Source organism: Ambystoma mexicanum, chromosome 3p, assembly GCF_040938575.1.
Source record: "Ambystoma mexicanum isolate Mex_15411 chromosome 3p, UKY_AmexF1_1, whole genome shotgun sequence".
Classification (NCBI taxonomy): Eukaryota; Metazoa; Chordata; class Amphibia; order Caudata; family Ambystomatidae; genus Ambystoma; species Ambystoma mexicanum.
Genome location: NC_090925.1, coordinates 664,007,501 through 664,034,143, shown reverse-complemented (window position 1 = coordinate 664,034,143; position 26,643 = coordinate 664,007,501). Strand labels below are relative to the sequence as shown.

The 26,643-nt window shown below is 43.9% G+C and overlaps 1 protein-coding gene across 9 annotated transcripts in view; it reads left to right on the top strand.

Moving 5' to 3' along the window:
- The window catches only part of LOC138580695 (uncharacterized), a 583,872-nt gene that overhangs the window by 5,483 nt on the left and 551,746 nt on the right, over positions 1–26,643 (top strand). For all 9 annotated transcript variants that reach the window (XM_069651438.1, XM_069651437.1, XM_069651436.1 and 6 more), the window contains exons 2-4: positions 18,628–18,668; positions 20,503–20,568; positions 22,917–22,982. In XM_069651438.1, the coding sequence (XP_069507539.1) occupies positions 18,628–18,668; positions 20,503–20,568; positions 22,917–22,982 (173 nt within the window). The remainder of the gene's footprint in view (positions 1–18,627; positions 18,669–20,502; positions 20,569–22,916; positions 22,983–26,643) is intronic.

The following is a 26,643-nucleotide window of genomic DNA, read 5'->3' as shown; positions in this document are numbered from 1 at the left end:
TTTCTCTTTGTGTTGAGCAGGACCTCCTTAAATTCCAGAAAAGCCTCAAGACCATCCTCTTCAACTCTTCCTTCCCTCCCTTTCCCCACAGCTAATCGCACAGTACCTTGATTGGTGTGCAGGGCTCTTATGCACCCTCAAGGCCCTGACCTCCCACATCTTATCATCCAAGCTGCTCTCCATCCTGTGCACTTGCCTCGGCTCACCCTTCACCGCCGGAGGATGCACTTACCTTCTTCATAGCACTTCACCTGCTGCTCTCCATGAGCAACACAGCACCTATCTCATCCTCCTCTCCCCTCTCCACTTGCACGTTCTGAACACTCACAAGGCATAGTAGGTTTGTCTTCCTAACCCCATTCTCTCTTCCTATATTGTATTAATTATTTAACATTGTTGAAATTACATTCTCTATCATCCACTGTCCCCTCCCTGTTGCCCTGTGGGTGCTTCAAAACAGTATTTGATTCCTGTATCAGTGCCTACCAAATGAACAATAAATAAAAAATAATGCACTTAACAATGGGCAATGGAACCAGTGAAAGGACAACCCCCATGAGTATACTTTGTAATGGACCACGTAACCACAAAAAGTAAAGATATACACATATGTCTGGATAAAATATGGTGTCAAAAAAAAATTAAGTAACTTTGAAAGCAGGATGTTATTTATCTACTTACATGTCACATGGTAATTAGTAAGCAAGAATATATTTTAGTTACAAAAAGGCACATTGATGATGTAAAAGTTAGTGCGGAATGGCACAAAATCCTCTTTTAATAAGATATTGGTTCCTGAATCCAACACAAATAGACTGTCATTTAGAGATTCTATTGTGCAGATAGGTTATGATGCATGTTATTAAGCAAGAATGTTGATACAAGAAACGCTATAAGAATATAGCTAATCCGATGGAATGGAACATACAGAGGGTAAGAAAGCTCCAAAAACATATTAAGCACATCACCTGAAGTAATCATCAACAGCTAATAAATCTGAATGGACTCCAATGATGCTTTCATGCTTCACTGCAAATGGTGAAGATATTAGGGACATTTCAAAGCAAAATGATCACAATAGACAAAGTGAATGAACTTAGATGCTAGTGACAACTTCCAATCACAAACGGAAGTGATTTTGTATCTAGTAAAGGAGGCGGGGGGAGGGACAGTCTTCTAGTGAGGCATTGATCTATGCCGAGTTTAATCACAGTGGCAGGAAAAACAATTATATGTAGCTAAGCAGTTCATACATGTGCTCAGTGCAAGTCCAAGTGCTCTATGGAGTGCAGACGATGAGGGAGCATGTGAGGAAGCAGAACATTATCTATATCTTTAGAAGGTTTTCAAAATTCAAACATGAAGATAGATCCCATATTAAATTTGCACTAAAAACGTTTAGACATGGGGCCTGAGTTACAAACACTCTTTTGAATGGGAAAACCTCACTGAAAAAAGCTTTGTAAATCAGGCCCTAAGGGACTATAGCTATGGGCAAAGGCACCGCTTATGAGGAGGTGATAGCACACATCTTCAGAATGAAAAAGAAGTAATCATTAAAAGTAAAATATTACAATGGGAATTAATTATTAGATAATGGCGGAAGGGAGCGGTCAAGAAGAAAGTGAGACATTCATGTTATTTCCATTTCTTCTTTTAATCTTTCATTATTATTTTAATCAATAAGCAATATGGAGACTAGCAAAGTTAATTAAAACAACAACATAGAAGAGGTGAGAAAATGAATATAAGATCCTTAAAGTTTTGAATGCATTTTAAAGTCAAGATACGTGAGTCAATACCTCACATTTAGTTTTGAAATATCCACAGAATGACAGACTTGAATGATGCAATTGAAAAAAAAGCATCTCAGCACTGTAGCAGCACTGTCGCAAAGAAGGCCATGTTAAGGGTTGTGTGGAAGTATTGCTAAATATGTTTAGAGGGCTGCTTCATGGTCATGTTTAATGTTATTTAAAAAGTAGTTTAAGATTATTTTGTAATTCAACTGTGAAGATTGTTTATATGATTATTGAAAGTTTTAAAGATACCTTCAGTTACTTTATGAGATTATATTTATGATTATTGTAAATGTTGTTTGTCACCTTAATTAAAAACATAAAATAAGCTAATGTAAACTTTACTTAAAGCCATATTTAGGCAATAATTTTACGAGCTGGAGTGAAGCACGGTTGTCCAACAAAACCGTGACTCATTGGGCCTCATTACGACCCTGGCGGTAAGGTGTTAACGGCGCCGTAAAAGGTTGCGGCGCCGTCAACCCCTTACCGCCTAATTACGAGGTCCCTTTGCAGGTCCCTACCTTAACGGCTGGTCTTGATCAGTCGTTAAGGATTGGACCCGCAAAGGGACCTTGGAGATAATTATGATACCACAATTTGTAGTACCGTAATTACTGCCTTCCCCATTCTTATTGAGCCCTATGGGGGCAAAAATGGGAATGGGGAAGGCCCAATGGTGAATGGGGAATTACCGCCCCTCCAACCTTGGAATGGGGCGGTAATTCCGCCATCCACCATGGCGCAATCGTTAAAATACCGGCGTCAACCATGGCGCTAATAGCACCGTGGTTAACCCCTGGGTTGTAATGACCCCCATTATCACCATTAGCACACGTGAGTGAAAAATGCACGTGCTAAAGAGACAGCATTTAACAAATAAAAATAGTTGTGTTTGTTCGGGTCTCGTCCTCCCATCCTGCACAATGATAGATTTAGCCCTTTTATGCAGTTTTCATTATGGCAAAATATTAATGTCTGTAGTGGGCTAAAATTATCCAGGCTCTGTGAGGGAGAAGATAATGCAATGGAAAGTGGTATTTATTTTTCAACCAGTGGGTAAACCTCACTGACAGGTGCCTCCTCTCCAGGAGTTACGTAAAGTTGTGGTTAATGATTTCTATAATGTAATGGCTCTTTGTATTGCGCCTTTCACCATTGGTATGTTCTCAAAGCGATGTAGGTTGAACGCATTTGGGGGACCAAAGTCCAGGTATGGGAAGTTTGTAAGAGGGTTATAGAATGTGGGTGTACATGTTAGTCCAGTACGAAGGTAGGTATGGGTGGCCAAGTCATTGCTAGTCACTCATGATGAGCCGGTAAGTGGGTGGATGCAGAGAGGTAATCTGGAGGGTATGAGAGAGATATATTATGTGTGCAGCTAGACCAAATTATATCATGGGGGATAACTGCATTCTAATGGCAGAGGTGATGTGTGAAGTAAGTGAGGTAGGAGTGACTTTATGTGTACATCTAGACTGAATTAATCATGGGGATAGCTACATTCTGATGGTAGAGATGCTGTGCAAATTATGTACAGCAGGAGAGAGATTATGTATACAGCTAAACCAAATTTTATTATGGTGGATTGCTGCATTCTAATGGTAGAAGTGCTATTCAAGTATGTAAGGCAAGGAGAGACATCATAGAATACATGTGTGCCTTTTGGCCAGTATGAGGTAGGTAGGGGTGGCCAAGACCTTGGTAGTCACCCATGTAGAGCAGGCAAGTGGGTGGGTGCGGAAAGGTGGTCTAAAGAGTATGCGAGAGAATTATGTGTGCAGCTAGACCACATTTTATCGTGGGGGATAGCTGCATTCTAATGGCAGGAGTGGTGTGTAGTGTATGTGAGGTAGGACAGACATTACGAGTGCAGCTAGACCAAGGTTTATCGCAGGGTAGCTGCCTTCTAGTGGCAGAAAAGTTGTGCAAAGCATGTGAGGGGAGACATTATAGAATGTATGTGTGCATTTGAGTCAGAACAAGGTTGTTAGGGCTGGCTAAGTCCTTGCTAGTCACCCATGTTGAGCAGGCAAGTGGCTGGGTGCGGAGAGGTGGTCTTCAGAGTATGCGAGAGAATCATGTGTGCAGCTAAACCACAGTTTATCATGGGGGATAGCTGCATTCTAATGGCAGAGGTGCTGTGCAGAGTATGTGAGATAGGAAAGACATCATGAGTGCAGCTAGACCACGTTTTATCACACGGGAGCAGCATTCTAGTGGCAGAGCGGTCAAAGCGTGCGAGGTAGGAGAGACATTGTGCGAAAGCTAGATCACATTTTATCATGGGAGATAGCTGCATTCTTATGGTTGAGGTGATTCCCATGGTGTAACATAGTATTGCTTACCTTTATATATTTTCCAGATTCATCTAGATGCATATGCCGTGGCCACACTATAAATGTGCCTTAGTGCTATACATTTGTTCCCCTCAGATTTATCAAAGTGCACTACATAGGAAATCCTAGAAATTCATCTAAATGCAATACATTATATTGTTTTAAATTTCTCAGAATGTAAATAAAGCAATACATTAGCTACGCTCACAGTTCAGTTAGATGCAACACCTGGGGCACCCATGAATTTCATCCAAACACAATCCACCAGCCATCTCCAAAGTTCACTCCAAGATGCACCACACTGACTGCCCTTACAAAGCATCTGAGAGCAATATATAGACTACCCTGATACCTCATCCAAGATCAACACATTGGCTCACTTTTGATGGGTAATTTGTTTGTTCTGTGGTTCTCCTGGGATTAAGCAGTTTATTCAGGGGGCAAAGGCAGGGCTAGTCGTAGTGCTGACGGGGATAGCCATGTCGTCAGGACCCTCTGGCAAGCCAGGTGATCAATTATGCATCTGCTGTTAAGTGGCAAAGAGTTCCAGAGAGTGAGGACTTGGACGGAGAAAGTGGTGTCTCCAATTCTGGTTGATTTGAAAGGGGGAATCACCAGAAGGACAGCAGTGCCCAATGGCAGATTTCTAGTGGGATGATAGTGGATGATTTTCTGTTGCAAGTATTATGGGCCTGTCTTGAGTAATGCTCTGTGAGTGAGGCACATGAATGTGAAAGTGACCCGAGGGCAAGGAGGAGCATTGCTGAAGAGTTATGGACTCTTTGGAACTTTTTGAGTTTGTAGGCAGGGGTGCCTAGATTAAGAGAGTTAGTGTAGCCTGGTCGGGAAAGGACAATGGACATACTTGCAGTCACTCTGTGGGGGTAGTAGAGGTAAGGGAAAACGCATCTGAGTATGCAGCGTAAGAGGTAGCAGGATTTTGACACAGTGTTAATGTGTTGTGACAGAGTCAGGTCAGTGTCCATTGAGCAGCACAGGTTTTTGACTGTGGTGGATGAAGTGTGTGTGGGGGGGGTACTAAGGAGGAAGGCCTGGGGATGGGTTGCTGGAAAAGGGTTGTCTTTCCACAGATCATGATCTCTGTTTTCCTGGGATTCAGCAGGAGCTGGTTGGCAGCCATCCAGTGATCAATGTCTGTGAGGCAGGATGTGAGGTCTAGTTGGGGGTAGAGACAAACTTAGGGATTCTGAAAATGATTTGAGTGTCATCAGTGTAGTTGTAGCAGGTGAGGTTGTGTGCGTGGAAAAGTGCAAGGAGAGTGCTCATGTAGAGGTTGAAGAGGAGAGGGGATAGGCGCGATCCTTGGGGAACTCTGTTACTGACGGGTCGAGCAGCTGAGGTGGAAGGATATATGAAGGTAATGTGCTGTCTATTTGCAAGGAATGAGGAGATACACTTCAGTGCTTGGACCCTGGTGCCAAGGGAGTGGAACCTGTCAAAGAGGATGCTGTGGTTAATGATGCTGTTAAATGGTGCTGAGAAGTGAACTAATATGGTGGTTGTGGCACAGCCCTCTGTGCCTGCAGTGTTTTTGAGGTCATCCCATATGGAGACAAGGGAAGATTAATTTCTATGAAGCGGTCTGAAACCGGACTGGGTGGGGTCAAGGAGGTGGTTGGTTTATGTACTGAGTTGGAGTAGGCAGTGTGGTCAGTGAGTTTGGCTAGGAAACGAGTGTTAGAAATCAGTGAGTGTTTTGCTGGTCAGAGGGGGCCAAGAAATTATTTTTAAAGGGGGGTTGGACGTGGGATGTTTCGAAGGCTTCTGGGAAAATGCCTGAGGTGAGGGAGGTATTGAGGATGGCTCTAGCGATGCTGCCTGCACAGGTTGATGCAAAGATTTCTTTGAGGAGGGAGGGGGTCATGTGTCACTCGAGGATCTGGATGGGCAGCTGTCACTCCATTTTCTGAGGAATTCAGGTCTGGTGATGGGAGTGAAAGAGGAGTAGTCTGGAGGCAGGGTGGGCTGGTTGGTAGGTTCGTTTGGGGAAGTGGGTGGATGGGGTGGCAGTGCTGTCAGTTTCTCATTGATAGTGTCTGTTCTTTCTAGTGCTGTGTTATGGAAATGGTCAGAGAAGGCATCGGAGAGGAATTGGGAGACATATGCGGGGAGCGTTGCAGGGGGACATGAATTTTGATATTAATACGGCTATCTGTACAGTGATTTTGGTAAAGTTATATTTACAATTACATAAGGCCTTATGTAAGATTTTATTAAGGGATAGGTTCAACTATTTAATGCTATGTTATAAAGTTATTAGTAGAGATGTTGCTCATTTCCATGCAACAATAGGTATATTTAACGTGTTGGCTACTTTTGTCAATTTTGTAACCTTAATTTTGACTTTGGTGGTTTTTGTGTAATGTTATATCCATAACCATATGCAAGCACTTCCAACGAAATGCTAGTACAGGTGTGGCTAAGGTTATTGGTTTCTACATATTGCTGTGTATTTTGATCAGAAAAATGATTTTTTAGAGGTCCTTTGTGGGTTTATATAAAGGTTTTGTTAAGGTGATCACAAACTAGAAATAGCGTTTATTAAATTGTAAATGTAAAAACCTGGCCAATATGCTGATTCTTTTTTTCCTTTGTAAAGTATTTTCTGATATTTTGATCAATCAATTTCAAATTAAATACATACACATGTTTGTTAAAGCTTCACAAAGTTATATGAATATTTCCATGAAAAATAAGCCATGACATGCGTAAAGGTAGTTTTGTATTATGAATATTCTATGTGCATCTTGGAAAATGAACATTGTGTTTCATGGAAAAAATATGTTAAAATTGTTTTACATACATTTGGATACTTTCAATGATAGAAACGCATGCTTGAAATGTGTAAACAACTGCCTGCTTAAGTCAAGGAAGCTCTGAAATGACTTCATCAATGAATCGCATTATCTTACATATCTATTGGGGTTGAAGCATATCTGTGTTTGTCCTCCTTTTCTTATTTTCCAGTTCCTTGGCCAAAAACTAAAAAAAGCTAAGGAAGGTTAAGGAGAAATGTACAATTGCAAAAAGGGCCAAGTTTCAAAAAATAGAATTGGGAAGAAGAGGAAAATAAGAAGGTGTAAACTGTTGAATATGAAACATTACATTATAATGGGGTTTGGTAGTGGGAGGTTGCATACACAGGTATTAGAAGGAATAGCATATCTGCATAGGTATGGATAATGCCTGTGAATTCTGTGAACCTTTAAAGTGGCTCAGCGCTCGTGTGCTTCCTTATGGTCACAATAATCTGCAGTGCCTTGCAACAAGCACACAGTTTACACTTGGGTAGTCCATGCCCCTTATTTGTATTTTGAATTGATTGAGAAGATAGTGTGTTGGTTAGGAACGCTTGCAAAATTGTATACACTAGGCTGGACAGTCCTGCATACGTTTGTCTCACAATAGAATATACAGGCATTGGATTACTAGGTATTGGCCTGATAGCTATGGAGTTTGAAATAAAACATCAACCAGAGGCACGTTGTAAACATGACACAACACAGGCTGGGGATACATATTTAAAGTAGATGAAAGTAAGTGCAGTAGTGGTATGGATATTTAAGTTGAGGGTGTAATGATGTCAGAGAGGTTGGGTGTTTCTTTAAAGTGTAGCAGGTGAAGTTGGAATGGAGATTTGAATTAGTGTATGGTGGTGGTCTTTTTGATGCCAGGTTGAAGGGAGTTCAAGTAAAGTGCAGCAAAACAAAAGGTTGCATGTATTGGGCAAAGGATGGACAGATTTGGGAGCCTTGCAGATCACATATGGGTGAAGGGACGAGACTAGTGGGACATGAAACTACCTTGCTTCAACCCTTACCTGCCTAACCAGATAAGCACTCCCAACGGGTCACCTTCTGGTGCACTCTGCCACCTTAAGCCCTTTGTTCCTAATCCCCTATGACTGTATATTCACCATTCAGCTTGTCATACTAGTCCTGCTCCTGATTGTACACACCTGTGGGGCCTCTGCACACTCCTACAAACCATCCCACCACTCCTTCTACCTCCTCCATTGCTACCTATAGTTTTCCTTCATACACCTCTTAAACAGCACCCGGTTAGTTCCTCTCTATTGCATCTTACCCATCCAAACTCATCAGCTGCACTCATCTCCTTCAAGAGATACCCCCAAGGGATACTCCCTCCCTCCTCTCTCTCTCCCACACAAGACTCACTTTGGGCTTCTTGGATGTGCAGGCTCTTTTCATTAAAACCTCCTTCCTCAGCGACTTCTCTGACGCCCATCATCCTATACTTTCCATAATGGCCTTTGGTGAAATGTGTGTACCTCCCCTCGATAATCCATCACTGGATGCCTTCTGAACTTCACTACCTTCTCCCAAATCTAGAAAAAAAGCATTACTGTGTTTTCTGATAATCATCTATGACACATTATTGACCCCTTTTCTTCCATTTACTTTGGACACATCTCTGCCCAACTTCAGTTCCACATAAACAAACACCTCTCCTTCAAGAAACACATAGCTAAGAAAACACAGACAGCTTGGTATCATTTCTCACTCCTGTGAAAAGTCAAGTCATTCCTCCCTCCAGACAGCTCAAGATACACCATTCAAGCACTGGCCCTATTCCAAATGGATGGGGGCAATGCACTCCTCGAAGGTATTCCGTCGTCCTCCCTTGTGACCCTGAGAATTGTCCTACATGCGGCTGCATAACTCATCAATGGTCTACGCAGATATGACCACATCACTCCGGCCCTCATCGACCTTCACTGGCTCCCACTGTAGGCACAAATCAACTTCAAGTCTTGCTGCATCATCTTTAAGGCAGTCACTCTCAAGTCACCCAGCTACATTGTGGAGAAACACAATGGGCCTCATTACGACTTTGGAGGCAGCCATGGTGCTATTAGCACCATGGCTGCCTCCAAAATTGTGTCCGGGACAGGGTTCTGTGAATGAGGAATTACCGGGTCATTCCAACCTTGGAGGACCCAGTATTTCCTCATTCACAAAACCAATCCCCATTCCCATTTGAGCTCCCCCATAGGGCTCAATGGGAATGGGGATGGAGCTAATAAAAGGCCCGTTAATAAACGGCCCGTTATTAGCTCCTTGGTCCCCTTGCGTGACCCACTAAGAACGTCTGGTCTGACCAAGGGAACCTCTTAATAGGGAGGAATGGGTTTACCGGCACCAGCACCATTACCGGTGCCGGTAAAGCCATTCCTCCAACCTCTTAATGAGGCCCAATGTCTCTGGTGACCAGCACACCACCAGAAGCCAGGACACGGGCAGACATGAAATCTGCTGCAGCAAAAAGGAAAGGACCAGAAAACAAGCCTTCTCTGCCTACGCCCCAAGACAGTGTAAACTCCTACCTGTCAGCATCATGCTCCTATAATTCTGAGAAGAACTCACGCCCCACCTCTTCAAGGAATCTCTCTGGCTCACCACATAGGCCATCTCATCACCACTAGTGCCACTTGACCAGCTAGATGCTGCCCGCCCATCTGCTCCCTGCCATCCGGTACAGCTGTACCCCTCCTCTGTGTACCACTCTATCCCACCCCCACTGTATATCTGTTCTGTATTTACCTCTGAAAAGCACTTCATTATGCATCTGTGCTGTTGTATACCTCCGTGAAGCACTCCATTATTAATCTGAATTGTTGTATACCTCTGTAAGGCGCTCTGTTACACCATCTGAACACTCACACATCCACTTCACCATCTCCATTATATCTCCACTCTGTCACCCTCCCCATCCCTACATCTATACTCAAACATATTTAAGCCTGTCCCTTATCCTGACCATCAGAAACTAGTCTCGAAAAGAACATCCAGAGGATACAGTTTGAAATTCTCGTATTAAGGATTTCATTAAACCGAATACATTTCTTGTTATGTGAGTTTAATCACAGTTTTATTTTGCACTCAAACAAATATTTATTTAACGTAGCAGCAAAATTGTTTAAAAACACATCATAATTCCATAAAATTCATACTCTTGAATCATTCGCACATTTGTCCTCAGCCATACACCATTCATCAGCCCATTCATACACAACATCAATAAGTACAAAGTAAAAACACATGAGAAACATCACAATTCATTCACAATCCAATTATTGTACAAAAATTATTATATTTTGTAAAAAACAACAACAAACAGAATGACCACAGTGATTCTTGTGGGTGGTCATCAGTTCGGATAGGCAAAGAATGGAAGATCTTCACAAATAGCCTTATCCACACTTTCTCTACCGGTTTCGACATTTTAACGTTTTCTGTGTTACGTCTTCATCAGGAGATAGTAATATATTTTCGGTTTTGACGTTTTAACGTTTTTTGTGTTACGTCTTCAGCAGGAGATAGTAATATATTTTCTTGAAGACACCAACAGAAGTCAATCCGTGGTGTATTACCGCTGTCATTAAGATTTTTCAGCCTTCAGATAGAGGATTCCGCTTTTGCAGAAGAATGCACTTAATACTTCAATCCCAACGTGTCGGGTCACAATAGACCTATTGGTGGTGCTGGTGGTGCACCTAACAGGATGTTTGTTCAAAAGAACTGCTGCAATTACCAGGAGAGTGGAACCTGGAGCCGACAGCCGACGACGTGCTGGACCTGTCCCCGGATCAAGTCATGCACACAAACTTTCCCCGACCTTCAATACAGACCGGAGATTCGCCTTATCCTGACCATGTCAAGTCTAACCCCTCAGGATCTCCCCCATTTGCTAACCCTGTCAGAATTGCCCTTGTTGGGTTCACCGCTTCATTGGCTCCCCAATTGTGCTCCCACTATCAAGCGCCACGCATCCTCCTCCCGGTCCTGTTACGAGCCCCATCCATGTGTCTCTCTAACCACCCACAACTGCATACAATCTCGCATTGCCACGTATATTGCTGGTACAAAGCTTGCTCCTCTGCAAACCTCACTTCTTACAAAGAATTCCTCTTTGCCCCCATTACTGGCGTTTACTCTCCAAATCTTCCTTCAATGTTGATCTTATATCCTTTAACTTCTGATATATAGGAGTGGGTGAAATGGCACAATTTCATTCTAAGGGAATATTGGTGGATTCCAGGCAAAATTTGCCCAATCCGCCAATTTTCCATGCAGACCGGAATTCAGAGTTTGTGGCCTTTTTCAACACAAAATAAAAACTTGGGGTGTCTTTTCCCTTTTAAATTTCGATTTCTATTTTTCCTGAAATGTTGTTTTTGTGTGTCGGGCACACATACAAATGAACCTTTGGGGAAAAATGGTATTTTCTCAACAATAAAATAGCACCAAAGATGTGCTGGAAGAGGAAGAAAACCACCCAGCCAGTAGAGCGGAAATGTTGGCAAATTGTTTTCCCCTCTCTACAAATCACTTCGCATCCTACTTCTCCTCTCAAATGTCTAAAATAAGAGACACCCTATCCACCTATTTATCCTTCCTCCTTCCCTCCACTATCCACCACCTTTCACTCTCACTCTTACGTCTACACCTCACTTCGTTCCCTCTTTCTCTTCTAGGCGTATGCCAGTCCTTCACTCAGACAACCCATCCTGAACACCTGCTGAACCCTTTGTACCCCATATTTACCCTGTGTCACCTCTGCTTCCTGTCAATCTCTGTCTACTGGCACCATCCCAGCCTGCCGTGATATGACCATCTTGAAAATACATGGTGATGACCCTAAAAATGATTGTGAGTGGGGCAGTTTCTGTAGAGTTTGCAGTCTACATTGACCTTCTCACACCGTAGTAATCCCTCACAATTCTAGGTGACGCTCAATGCAACCCATGCCCTCACACGTTCTACTTCTTGTGTTTAAATGGATGCATGGATTAGTCCCTCACTTCAGGGCCTATTGCATTACTGTCCTACCGTGTTTCGCTGTTCTCTAACCCTCACTTGCACTTGATATCACTATTAATACCTAACAGATGGATTGCACTCCCTGCTGGCATCTAAGCTTTTGAAACAACTAAATTCCAGTCTCAAGCTCCACCTGCCGGCCAGTGAAGGGATACACCCTCCCTCTTGCATGCTTGAGCTCATGTTCCTCCATAACATTGCTGTATCTGTGTACATATGTATTCATGTAACCGGTATACCGAGGCCTTAATATTCATTGTATCTTTACAAAGGTCCTCTGAAAAGGGACTGCCCCTCTGCTGTCTCTTTTTGTTCTTTGTACTTCACTTCAGGTTAAAGTGCAAATCTAATTGATCAAATACATTATACAAAAACATACTCCTCAGTGAATGAGATGGGCTGAAACAAATGCTCCCAATAAAACACCACTCTTTTTTTCAACATCACTGAAAATGTTATTGTGAGCTATATTTTGACAACGTGCTAAGGGCATACAGCAGTTTGATGTAACAAAAAACGTTCTCTTGATTTCTGTGTACAGCATTGGGAGAGCACGGGCGTCTTGCCCTTCTATAGCACGCAGAGAAGACGGCGAATGCGTGCAGCATCGACAGCCCTTGACGTGCTCTCTCTGCATGCTTCCCCAGCCTGCAGAAGGGCAGGGCAGGCAGAGGTCAGCGATTCTGTGCATGTAACTATTTCCCCCGCAAAGGCAGAGAAGTGTTGGTGCCAGGGAGAGGAGGTGTATTAAAATGGTGTGCACTGATTTCCAAATCTAGCATCTAGTATGCCAGTCTGTGTGTGCAATGAGAGTGAAGCATCCCAGCTCCCTTTTGCCACACAGCCACAGACAGACAGACTGTCACGCCACCACGAATACAGAGCAGCAGGGGAGGCTAGCTACCTGCAAAAGGGAGCGGCACTTGTGTGCTCCTCGCCAACACATGTCTGGGCATTTGGTAACATATATATATAGTGATTGAGTGATTATCAGTGCTTTTGATGGACATACCTGACAATGATGGCAGTACCTGGGATTTTGATAGATAGAAATACCCAGAAATGGTACTCCATATGGACATTTGATGGCAATTCCTGGCCATTGTGTGACATTTAATGCAATGAGCCGTTAGCAATTATGGGGCATGTATTTGATTTGGGTACCCTAGCTTTTAGCACTATACTTATCGATACGGTTAGTGCATGGGCTTTTAATCGCAAAACATGTGACGTGCGCACCTTGGTTGTGAAGGCAATAACTGATACAAATGTGAAACCTAGTAATACGATGTTGACATCTAGCAATGATGTGAGCATCCTTAGTTGTCAAAACCTCATTTTGTATGGGAATACCAGGAAACAGTGTCAATCCTAGACATTTCATGGCGATATATGGTAAATGGTACACCTAGAGACATGCTGGCAATATATGGTACCTGGTCATGTGCTTGAAATCTTGGCAGATGGTGCCAATAGCTGGCATGGGTTCTGTCTGTCTAGGCCTTTGATGGAAATGTGGACCATAGTGCAAGTTTAGAGACCCACAATGTCTACAGCAGGCATTTGGTTAGAGCACCTGGCACAAGATGATAGTATCGGAAAAGGCTGTCAGTGCATTGACATGAGATAGCTTTATGTGGCAATGATTTGGGTCCATGGGAATAGGATGGCAATCACTCTTCTATGATCGCAATACCTAACATTTAATTTAATATGAGCACTAGATAAGGAGGCACCCCCAAGGCATACACTGATCCAATCTGGGCATTTGATGGCTGAAACTGGCAGAATGTGTGAGTATCTTAGAACATGTTGCTGTCAACGATAGGTGTCAATGTGCAGCTTGGTGAAGACGTGAAGGAGTTATGGCTGGGAAAAGTAGGTGCAACCTAACTGGCTACTCCGAGAACTATCCCATAAATAGGTGTGGGCCAAAAAGCTCAAAGAGAAGAGTATTGTGGTTAAACGAAAAAGAGGCACAAGGCACACCTCACTGATGACACACAATGAGGCTGTAACATGTCTGGGGAATGCATGTGGTCTCATGTAGAAATGATGTGGACGTGCAGTTCGGGCTACAATGCCCCTTTTGCGGAAGGACCAAACACTATGGTCTGAAGGATTGCCCACAGCAATCACCAGTGGTTAAGATTAATTCAAAACCTCACAGACATCAAGGCGTTTGTCACCTGTGACCAATTCACGGGACCGTCCTCATATCCTGCCCACTGTCTGCCTGAATATGTCAGACAGGACCCTGATAAGCACCCCGATGCAATCCGTTAAATATCGTAAATGTTATCGGGAGCAAGGACAAATTAATGGACAAGAGGGTGGAGCACCCCCGCCCCCCGACTAGCCCTACATGATTTTTTTCCCAAAGTCTCTCTGAGACAGTCTCTCTAAATCAGACCCTGGGTATTCGGAGGACATCCCTGAACTTTTTCTGAAATCGCTGACAACACCTGTTTGGTTACTACCAGGTTTCAAAGAAACAGGAGATTTCGGTCCATATCTTCCAGAATGCATCATGTTTAGATCTGCAAAACTCAGAGCAGATTCCAGAATGTCTACCTGGGGTTCAGATAAAGATAGTCTATGGGGAAACACTAACACATTCAGAGAGACACCTTAGAAAACAGGTGTAGATTCTAAAGGGGAACCCTAACTCATCAACCGCTACCCCAGTTGCCAGCAGTGCTTGTAAACGAGAATGTATTGCCCCCTTCCCGGTAGCTGCAGTATTTAAGGGGAACAGGTTTTTCTTCCACCTACCCAAGGATGCATGATTGCCATTGGTGGAAACAATTCCAAGAAGTGTTCCTGTCCCTGGTAATGGCATTTAACGCACCTGACAACCCAAATGACTTTCCTTGCAAGAGAATGTAAAGGAGGCAAAGGAGGTACGGAGCTGCCGACTAACAACAGCTCCTGCTCCTAGAGACAGAGTGATAGAAATCCAAAATGACTGCATACCTTGTAAAACCGTCCTTCTTCTGGCTTGCTGCAGCCAATGTGAAGACAGTTAGGTCTTTAAAATGGAGTCTAGTATTCGAAGACAGTGTCTCTGGGCTGAGGGGAGACCTGTGAGTCCAGAAGAGGGATGGTTCCCTGAAGAAAGAGGAGAGCCCTCCTCTGAAACCCAGAAGCGGGTTGTGCTCCATTGAGGGGGAGAAGAGCCACTGGAATACCGGAAGAGGTGGGCGGGGTGCTCCAGTGAGGTTGAGAAGAGTCCCCTGAGCCCAGAATAGGTGTGTACTCCAGTGACGAAGTGGAGACCACCTGGAACTCAAAATGGGAGGTATTCTGAAGTGAGGGTGCATGATCACAAACAAGTGGTGTGCACCTGCGAGGAAGAGGAAAGCCCCTTGAACTGCAGAAGAAAGGTGTGCTCCAATGCGGGCAAGGAGTGCCCCTTGAGTACAGAAGAAAGAGATACATAAGAGACTCATGGCCCAATTGAAGGGGGGTGAAAATTATTAATACAGAGATTGACTTTCATCCCTTGGGAGCCCCTTTACCCTGAACGAGGAGAGGAAGTAATAGAGAGGAAAGCCCAATCAAGTGAAAGACTTTTGGGACATTGGTCAAAGGGAGGCTGTCCTAGATTCAGAGAAGCAGAGAGTCTTACTGTCTCCGGAGGATGGAATAGAGACTGAGCTCTAGAAATACATAACTAGGGGTCCTTCTTGTCTCGAACTTTCTGAATGTCTCTTTGTTTGCTGTCCTACGTATATAATCCTAGATTCAAGGACTATGTTTCCTAAAAATCTTTGTGTTATTTCCACTGTGAACCAATTTACATGCACTTATCTTAAAGGGATAGTCCAGTAAAAAAATGAATTTAAAAAATAGATAGGCAACATTAAAAAAAAATACTAGCACTTTTTTTTTAAACTTCCTATGTAAAGTTTTGAGCTAGTCAAGCTCAAAATTCGCAAAAGCAAGCACATGGGCACATCCATTTTGTGAAATGGATGCCCGCCTGTGCTGGCTTTTGCGGCACTAATGAAGGAAAATCCAGCCAGTTGTAGTAAACAAAAGCTACCGCTGGGTGGCTTTTCCTTCATTGGTCCTGTACGCGGAGGACGGGGACCGGAGACCAGAGCAGGAAAGCTGCAGCTGAATCTCGGTAAGTGCTATTTATTTTAAAAAAAAATAAGCACTAGCTGAGTTTTTTTTCTAAGTTTTTCCGGGCTGGAGGAGCCCGGAAAACTTAGAAATAAAACCGCGGCTTTAAAAACGTATTTATGTTTGGGGTCACTTTTGAAGCAACCGCAAACATAAATACAACGTTGTGTTTGAAAATGCTGCGGTTTTTCTTTCCAAGTTTTTCAGGCTCCTCCGGCTCGGAGGAGCCTGAGAAACTCGGAAAGGAAAACTGCAGCGTTTTCAAACACAACCGCGTTGTTTTTCTGCCTGCTGTGGCTATCACTTTGGGTCTCCGGTGCTCCCCCAGGGGAGCACCGGAGACCCAAAGTGAAAGCCAAGGCAGGCAGAAACACAACGCGGTTGTGTTTCTGCCTGAATCTGCTTTCCCATTTGGGGCTCTCGGGCTCACCACGGGGGGCCCGACAGCCCCAAATGGGAAAGCAGATTTAGGCAGAAACACTGCAGCATTTAGCATTTCCCATTTGGGGCTCTCGGGCCCCCCGTGGGGAGCCCGAGAGCCCCAAATGGGAAATCAGCTGTAGGCAGAAACACTGCGGCATGTAAACACAACCGCATTGTGTTTCTGCCTGCCTTGGCTTTCACTTTGGGTCTCCGTTGCTCCCCTGAGGGAGCACCGGAGACCCAAAGTGATAGCCACAGCAGGCAGAAACACAACGCGGTTGTGTTTGAAAACGCTGTGGTTTTTCTTTCCGAGTTTCTCAGGCTCCTCCGAGCCAGAGGAGCCTGAGAAACTTGGAAAGAAAAACCGCAGCGTTTTCAAACACAACGTTGTTTTTATGTTTGTGGTCGTTTTAAAGCTGCGGTTTTATTTCTAAGTTTTCCGGGCTCCTCCAGCCCGGAAAACTTAGAAAAATAACCGCAGCTAGTGCTTATTTTTTAAAAAAAATATATAGCACTTACCGAGATTCAGCTGCAGCTTTCCTGCTCTGGTCTCCGGCCCCGTCCTCCACGTACAGCACCAATGAAGGAAAAGCCACTCAGCGGTAGATTTTGTTTACTACAGCTGGCTGGCTTTTCCTTCATTAGTGCCGCAAAAGCAAAAGCCAGCACAGGCGGGCATCCATTTCACAAAACGGATGCGCCCATGTGCTTGCCTTTGTGAATTTTGAGCTTGAATAGCTCAAAACTTTATATAGGAAGTTTAAAAAAAAAGTGCTAGTATTTTTTTTTTAATGTTGCCTATCTATTTTTTAAATAACATTTTTTACTGGACTATCCCTTTAAGTTTTAAAGTTGCTTAATAAAACCCTTCTATCAGCAATGTAAGCCCTCTGTGCCTTGAAACCTAAGCTACATCTCTCAGACGATTCCCAATGAGGAAGGAACATGTCTGGAGTTGCTTGTGGGCTCGCCTGGCATTTTAGGTTGGACTGGACATTTTGTGGTGGAACCAAATGTGATTTGCATGTGGTCTGGAGGGTTGCCCAGAGCAAATGACAGTGGTTAAGATCAATTCATAACATTCCAGGCATCAAGGTCATGTACAAAATAATTTACATGTGGCATCCTAGCGTTGGGGCTTGAACTCACAGCATTAAATATGTGTAAACTTGAGAATCACTCAGTCTCTTTTGTATTTTTTTTATAAAAAGCAGCTTTGGTCCGGCACAATTTTAAAACAATCTTGTTGCGTGCCCTAGGGAGCGATTGTCAGCTTACCAATGTCTCTGGCAATACCTATGATGTTTCCATCAAATCCTTGGCCTGGGATGTTGGTGGTTTTGCTGAGTCAGTCCGCAGTTCCATGGGGCGTTCCTTCATGTTAGTTATTGCCCTTACGTGCTAAACCGACTCGTACTTCGGCAATGGGGAGGAAACATGAACTCAGATGTTGCCATCCGAGCTGACAGCTGGGCTCCACCAAGTCCTCTTTTCCAGTTGGTTAGGAGGACATTTCATGAGAAATGTGTAGATTTGTATCTGTCTAACACAAGGACACACATGTTTTAAACAATCATCATTCTCATATTACTATTTAATAAGAACATGTCAGATGAAATGAAGTCATTTACATATACTAGGATTGAGCATATAACATTGCATTATTACAGCGATACCTGATAATGAGACACATTGATCGATACTGGCAGAAGAGGAATCTGTGTTATGCTGTCATGATTCCTCTTCTAGATTCCTTTGGGGAACTGTCACTCTCTTCATTATACTTGTCTTTTTTCTATTCTGTATTACATTTGCATATAATTGCACACTCTTGCAACATGAAACAGTTTCACGATACAAAATGTGCACTACTGGTTTTGCCAACGTTTTTGTTATGTGTGTGTTCTGCTCAAAAACGGAGACCCATAGGTCGAGTTACTGCTGACTGATGCATCCTTATATCACGAGCCAGCATGACTAAGGAGCATGTTGCTCATTTGGAAAGCATCGCACTTACACATATGTCCACATGGGCTATGAAGGTTTGCTGACAATATCATTTTATTTTAGGAACATCGGCTCACAAAGCTGTTCAAGATAATTCACATGCTGTAAGTATGAAGACAGTCACTGCGTGTGTGCATGGGTGGGTGTGGTGGTAGGGACATTTAGGTGTGGATTTCTGTAGCTTTCTTTGCGCGTGTGCGTCTGTAAATCCCTTTAGATACAGGTGTAATGGTGTGATGTCTGTATGGATCTTGTTCTGGAAGGCAGTATGTTTGTTATTTGGCGAATCTATAAAGCTTATTCCTCGCAGTAAGAAGCAGCTTAGTCTTGAAAATAGAGCAGCAGACTGTAGAGTCATGAGGTACCCATTTGGATGCACACTTAGGGGTTGATTCATGGAATTATTTGTGTGGAAAATCGGGGATTTGAGCACATTTCTGCGTGTGAATCCCTGTTCGTCGATTCATGGAATAGACTGTGCAGCACTTTTTCCTGACTTGCATGGACTTCGTGCAGGCTCAGCACTTCTCTGTAAGTGGTCGAGTCCCTTGCGTGTGGTGAGGTCTGTGCAGATGGCGGAATAGGGGGCGGAACTCAGAAAATTAGGAAGAACAATGGAAAAAGTGGCCATTACGAGGGACGGGCCACAATATTCATGATGTGGCCACCTAACCTCTCGCCTGCGAAATGCTCACGCAAATACCTCCATCTCTCTCCCACCCGAAGGCAGGCGTAAGTACACTTGCGTGTAGGATTCGGAGCACAGAGGTGGGTTTCCATGTCGGATTTAGGGGTGCGTGTTTACGGAGCCAGGGATCCGATCAGAGTTAGGGGTGTGTGTACGCAGTGTAGTGTGGTGCAGGAACTGTTTACGGGTGTTTGCACACATATTTTCTGAGTTTTACCTGAGTTTGATACATCGTACGCATGTTCTTACGTTGCTGGTAACAAATACGGAGGACCCTGTGTAGGGTCCCCGAGATGCAGAGTCGCTTGCGGAAGACCACATGCACTGTTTGAAGGGTGCGTGTATTTGTGCCTGGGGGAGAACGCAAATGTAACTGTTCTGGCTGTTTTTCCATTGCAAGGGGGCGCATCAGGGGTGGTCCTGCTGCAGCTTGTGTATACGATTACTTTGCGCATTAATCTCCATGAATACGTGGGGCGCAGATTTTTTATTCTGAGTACAGGCTTGCAATGTTGTTCTTGGTGCGCAGACTTTGCAGGAAAAATTTGCACTTTTCCTTGAATCAGCCCCTAATCTGGTTTTCTGAGGGTGGGGGCAGCAGAGTGGTGTTGCTGCGAGCCCACCACTGATGATGGTTGAGTTTGGAAACTCCAGCTGCAAATGCATACCAATGCACCAGTTAGTCTCCAGCATTATTATGTCTTTTTCTGCACTGGTTGCTTCTACATTCGATCTCTGTTTGCAAGCCTTTAGGGAGCAGTATGCATTTACCCACAGTCCGTCTTTCAGGAAGGTTGTACCGGTGTCGTTGTGAGTTCTTGAGATATTTCTGATGAATTTACTCAGGTGTCAATGTGTATTTGTCCCCAAAAAAGAATGTTATGACTGTTGGCATCGACGTTAGATATGCATGAATGTTTTGTCTGATTTCGGGGGAAGTGGGGTCAGTTAATTGCCCATTTTACATCATAAGCGATTTGTGTTCTGTTATATTCGTGTGAAGGATACGGGCATACATGTTTGATACATCTAACATAAAAAAGTGAAGGCCTGTTTTAGTTCTTCTCATGTGGCACAGTGTTAGAAGTGGCTCACCCCGCTGCACTGCTGTTCTCTGATGTACTGAGCACCCACAGTGAAGGCTGGTTCTAGCCTTGATATGTTGGATTAGAATGTTATGGTAAACACTGAGGGCTGCAGCTTATTGTAAATCTCTGCACGGAAGACTTAAAGCCTACACTCTCTTGCAGAAGGAGGACGCTGAGATGTTCGCCCTACATTTGCAGGGGATCATGTGCCTCTTCCACTCAGTTCGGGTAAGTGTCACACTGCATCTTGGGCATAAAATGAAAGGTGGGCCAATCTCATGATCCAAAGATAAGGGAAAAGAAACATTGCAGCAAAGGGCATGACCTGAAGGAGCAAACTATGGGCCAGATTGAAAAAGCTTTAAACCAGTTCAAAAACATGTTTGCACTGTATTAGCACCAGGGTAAAAATGGCCAGGCTACAAAAAAAGGATTCTTTCAATGAATGTTTGCTCCAGGGAAAAGTGTGCAATGTTGCCAATAGGGGATGTTAGTTGCACTAGAGTAAACTTTGCACTCTTGGAACAATGTATTCAAAGCACATGTTTTTGTACACAAGTATTGTGGATCATGGGGCCCATTGAAGTGAAGCTACCACAGTGCAGTAGAATAAGAAAGGTGGCATAAGTATTAATGGGAGCCTCTTTAGGGGGAACACATGCAAAGAAACTTGAAACAGCCCAAAGTGAGCAGGTCATGTTGCTGAGCCAAAACAGTCTGATAGATATAAACACTGCTCATTTCCAGCACCCCATGAAGCATGCAATATAGTGCCACCATTTATCGAGACAGGTCCGCAGGAGGAGGGTTTGGAAACCGTGGTGGGCATTTGTTTATGGCAACAGGCAGGCACAGGTGATATTTGAGGGTGGTGTTTTCCATTTCTTCCTCGAAAGTTTGGTAGTACACCACATGCCAGATTCTCATACCTGTTTTTTGACGCAAGTGAGAAGATGCCCTATGCATCTCCTCACTTGCGCTAAAAAAAGTGCCGCCCAGTTCTCGAAGGGCATCTGAATGAATGCATGATTGAGGCACTCCTTCAGATGTCCCTTTCCCCCCTCCTTTGTGCATTTTGGGATATTTCTCAGCATTTAAATGTGCATCCTGAATTCACAAATAGATATGCTTTAAAATACGGAGAAATGAGGGTGCCCCCCATGCCTGTTCAGGGTGCAAATCATGGCAGGGTAATGTTTGACTGTGTCATGATTTGTTTTTGAAGTGTAACAGACGTGGTTTAAATCAGGGCTGTCAGACGAGCATTTTCATCCTCAAAACAGGGCTAGAAATGCAGTTCCTTCCAGATAATTCCACAGAGACGGGATCCTTTACGGGCCCATCCATGTGAAATGGGGCACCAGCAACCACGTGATCGCTGGGAGCTTGTAGCGCTCCCAACAGTAAGAATCTGTCCCAAAGTATTTCTCTACATTAGCATAGCATTTTTTTTTAAAACGGTTCAGTCTCCGAAGGACATGGGAATGATGAGCGGGTCAAGTCTGCTGAAGAGAGAGCCCTGTACAATTCAAAAATGGGCAGGTCACTAGAAGACTAGGGAAACACAGAAGATATGCAAATCCAGAAATAGCAGGAGTGGGCAGAACAAGAGACACAGCAAGGCACTTCATGGCTTACCGAGGGTTGCGGAACAGGATAGCAAAAGAGAAGGGCAGAAATGAAGCCTGCGGGCAAACTCAACACTTATAGAGTACATTTCTCAGACACTGGATGAGGGAGCACGTCGCTCAGCAACAGGCAGAACCCAGCAGGGCAGCAGTCAATTCTGAGGTAAGAGTAACCCATGCGCGAATCGGCAAAAGCAATGAGTAGCACAGTTGGGGAGTACACAAAAATATACCTAGAGAACCTGCAATCAGATTGGACATAGATGCCTTCTATAAGGCAGGTGAAATAGAACAGATGCACTTGATGTTGAAAGTCCCACAACACTGTAGCCTTGCTGCTGATGGCAGTATACTTTGATGACAGAACTTAAAGTCCTATCGCCAGATGTAGTCAATTTGCATGTCTTCCCATAATTTCAGAGTGGAAATGAAAACTGTAGACTGTTTGCATGGCAGACAGGTGCCTCCTGTTTGACAAGCTCCTTTTGCTGCCACTGTTTGCACCTGGTTAATTCAGGAGTAGTGACATGCTGTTATAGATGTGGATTAGACCCTGTCTGAAACAGGGATGCACACACAACTGAGCGTCATGCGTCAACTTTATGGCTGAAGTTCTCTCAAACACCATCTGAAGTCTAGGCTGGCATGATGTAGTTTGGTGACATCCGGTGTAAACTGTAAATCGTCAAAAGCCATTGGGGAATCATGCTATATGGAAATCGTGCCATTTTTGCAGCTTGCGACTTGTAACATCCTCCTATCAATCAGGGCCTTATGGAGGAATACATTAAAGAAGCATTAACGTGGGCAGGGGATGGGGTGACATCGGTCCCTCACCTTCGCTCAAGCGCTAGACTCACGATTGGCTGCTTCACTGCATGGAAAGCTGCAGCACACCTCATACCCCCTGCTGAACTAATCGACTCGTCTTTGTTTTGTTTGTTTCAGAATGAACCAAAGGAGAAGAAAGTGGCGGCGTATAGGTTCATTGTGCCAAAATGCGTCAGATTTGTGGTAATAATACCAATAATTGCATATCAATTTCTTATGGTATGTAAAGGGGGTGGAGGGATGCTTCGGGTAGTTCAGAGATCAGGGCTGATTCTACAGGCCACTGGTCCTTGGCAGCGATAACTCAGACATTCATCCATCTGTAGTTACTGAAATGAATGCTAGAGTTTGAAATGAGTGAAACTTATCGGCCAGGCATAGATAGGCAATTCCATTAGTTCTATGGGCCAAGTATGAAAACGATATTTCAGTAATCAGGGCGTCTAATAGGAATGTGCATTGACATAATAACGTGTTCCCAGTTTTCAATATATAATGTTTTAATACCCAATACTATAAACTCTCAGGAGAGTTAGAGGTTTGATAAATTGCTTTATCTGTTGAAAGTGTCTTCGTCCTTGTCGTAGTCCTCAGTGTAAGCTGATTCCATGCCACAAAGTAAGTCTAAGCAATGTCACACCTAATGGTTTGGGTATGTTTGCATTATATTAATTCTTCTATAGGTAGGACCACTTCAATCCACAGACATTCTGGCCCCGATTCTCAAATATTTGTTTTGCACCAGTGAGAAGATGCCCACTTCTGACACTAATGTATGCAAGGGGGCCAGGCAGTGCATATTTGGGCTGCTGTCCTGCGTGTCCTGAAATGCTCAGGTCGCCTTCGAGAATACAGTGAATAAGGTGAGCTGAGCATTTGTGAGAGTAGCGCCAAGGAAACGAGTAGATTCTCTGCGCTCCTTTCATGTGTGCTCTTGATCCTGGTGCATCAGAGATCCATTGGCTAAGCACCCAGGATGTCTCTTTCTAAATATGTTCTCGAGCTATAGTGTATATGTTGCTGCGTCTTAAAAGCACTTGTAAAGAACTTCCAAAAACATCAACCCATCTTTCCTCATGGTCGATGCCATCAGAACATAGGTGTCTGTCTAGCAATGCTGAACATGAGTAATTTGCACACTAATGCCTACAAGACAGGATGCAGGGAAGTAATGGGATGGCTAAGGATGCACTATGTTGTGTGTGATCTGGATACCTGCCATACATCTAATTAGTGAAGACTGACAGCAGTGTTTCAGGTTCTGCAAGTTCTCTGACCCTCTCCAGGACAAGAGTATTAGTTTTAGTCTTGCTCGATAGACAGGACACAAATTCCATGTCAACCCATTAGGACCATCAGTCAGAGGCATTCAAAGGATCTGGCTGTTTGCAATACTCTTTGGGAGAGAAGAACATATCTGTGATCTTTAATGCTGCTTTACATCCAAGGGTGGACTGGGAAACAACAGAGGCCCTGGAAATAATTGTAACATTGGCCCCATATTACACATTGTCAGCAAGCCCAACCCTTTTCCCATGGGAGCATTTGGAAATGAAATAGGTTAACACACAAAAGAGGCCCAGGGTGCAGATGCCTACCGGGAAATCTCCAGAGTTCCCTAAAGGCCAGTCTTCCCCTGTTTACATCAAGACAGTAACCAACATGTTAGCAGATAACCACTGGAAATTGGATTCTGCCTCACAGGAGTACAAGGATGAGAAGGGATACAATGGCCCTCATTACAACACTTGGCTAAACCATGGCCCTATTAGCACCAAGGTTGCTGCTGTATTGTAACGAGTCTGCCATGGTGAAATGGAGAAATACCACCCCATTCCAAGGTTGGCGGGTGGTACTTCCCCATTTCACCATGGCCCTTCCCCATTCCCATTTTTGCCCCATAGGGCATAATGGGAATGGGGAAAGGCGGTAATTACGGTATCACAAATTGCAGTACCGTAATTATCGCCAGGGTACCTTTGCGGGTCCCTGCAATAACGGCTGGTTCCAGCAGCCGTTATGGGAATTGGGCGTTAAGGGATTACCGGTACCCTTACCGGTACCGGTAATCCCTTAGCGCCAGGGTCGTAATGACCCCCAATGTCTTGCTCATCCCTCACACTTCTGATAACCAAAATACAATGCAATCATAAAGGTAAAACAGGTACTGTTCAGAGATATACCTCCTCTGCCTTGTTGTAACACAGGCCCAGTGCAGGCTATACTCCTAAAAGTGGTGTGCAGGTAAACAGTGACCCAAACAACACACTATCATATTCAATCAAGGTTCTATAAAAATATATATGCTTTAATAAAACACCATCTACAAGTAGAACGAAAATCGATTACTGCACAAAAACCCACTTCAGAGGAAAGACAGTGAAGATGCAACAAACCGGAGAAAGTAGCACTTTGAGCTTAGTTCCAGTGGTGGTAGGCAGAGTAACAGCAAAAAGGATATCTTGGAGAAGAGAGGATCGTGACTTTTGATTTCCATAAAATGCACAGATATAGTAATTCTTCTTCTCCCGAATACACTTATTAGAAAACATTGTACGCTTGAAAGGCAAGAATTCACACACATAAACTCAGCTAGATCAAATGGCACTTTATGCCCGTTTATTAAAACATACATAATACAACAACAAGAAAAGTAGATTAGATAGAATACTTCACCGTTGGCACAGCCATAAGGCACATCATCTCATCGAAATCCTCACTGGACAGCTTCTAGACCAGGTGGGAGAGAGAATCTTCAAAAGATACCGGAAGGAAAAGATACGTTAACCCTTTCCCCAGCACAGAAGCTTCTCTCTGTCAGCCTAATCTGGTGATCTCCAATTTAAACCTTCCACAAATACAGGATAATACTTTTCCAGAAAGTTCATATGTTGCAAGCATTCATTGGCATGCGGCCGAAATGCCAGATGGAAAACTCCAAGAGACCTCTTTCTCATGGGAGTGAGAAAGACAACATAGTTTGCTTTCCGCTCCTGCAACGTTATCAGGCACTTCATTTGTATTTTCTATTACTTGTATCGCGCGCCGAACCCTGAAGTAACTGGGCGCTTGACAACCTTAAGGTTACAGACATAGACAGGCATACATATTAAAACAACAAGGAAGACCCTGGTTACAAATGGGTCAGGATATGAGGTACAAAAGAAGAAGTGCAATAGTGCCTGAACAGGCGATGAATCGAAGCAGAGGCGGTGAGCGGCTAGCCTAGGAGCCTAGTGAATACATCTTACTGAGGAGGCTTGTTGCTCAGCCAGTTTTTTATACCGGCTTTAAAAGTGAGGAAGGAGGGTTCCTGTCTGAGGGTGATGGGGTTAGAGTTCCAATGTTTGGCAGCTTGGACTGGGAAGCTGGCTCCTCCTGCTGTTTTTAAATTGTATCTTGGAACCACTAGGTTGAGGGCGTGAGATGATCTGGTATTGTGTGTGGGTTGGTGTAGGCAGATTTTGTCTGCCAGTTATTTCGGGGCTGAGTTTGTGAGGCATTTGTACGTGATGGCCAGGGTGCATAGAGTGATTCTGTCCCAGATGGGTAGCCAATTGGCGTTGTGTCTGTGAGTGGAAATGTGGCATGAACTCGGGAGACTAAGTGCTGCTCTCAAAGAGTTATTCTGAAGCACCTGGAGTTTGTTTAGGTTATGTTCCGAGGAGCCAAGGAAGAGTGTGTTGCAGTAATCCATTTTTGAAAGTGCAAGTGCTCTGGCCGGCGTTAAGCAACTACTTGTGGATAGAAAGGATTTGCAGCGATAAATCAGCATTATTCAAAACAATCCCTGAAACACTGCAGACAACTGGAACAACATAACTTTCTAGTGATTCAAAGAATG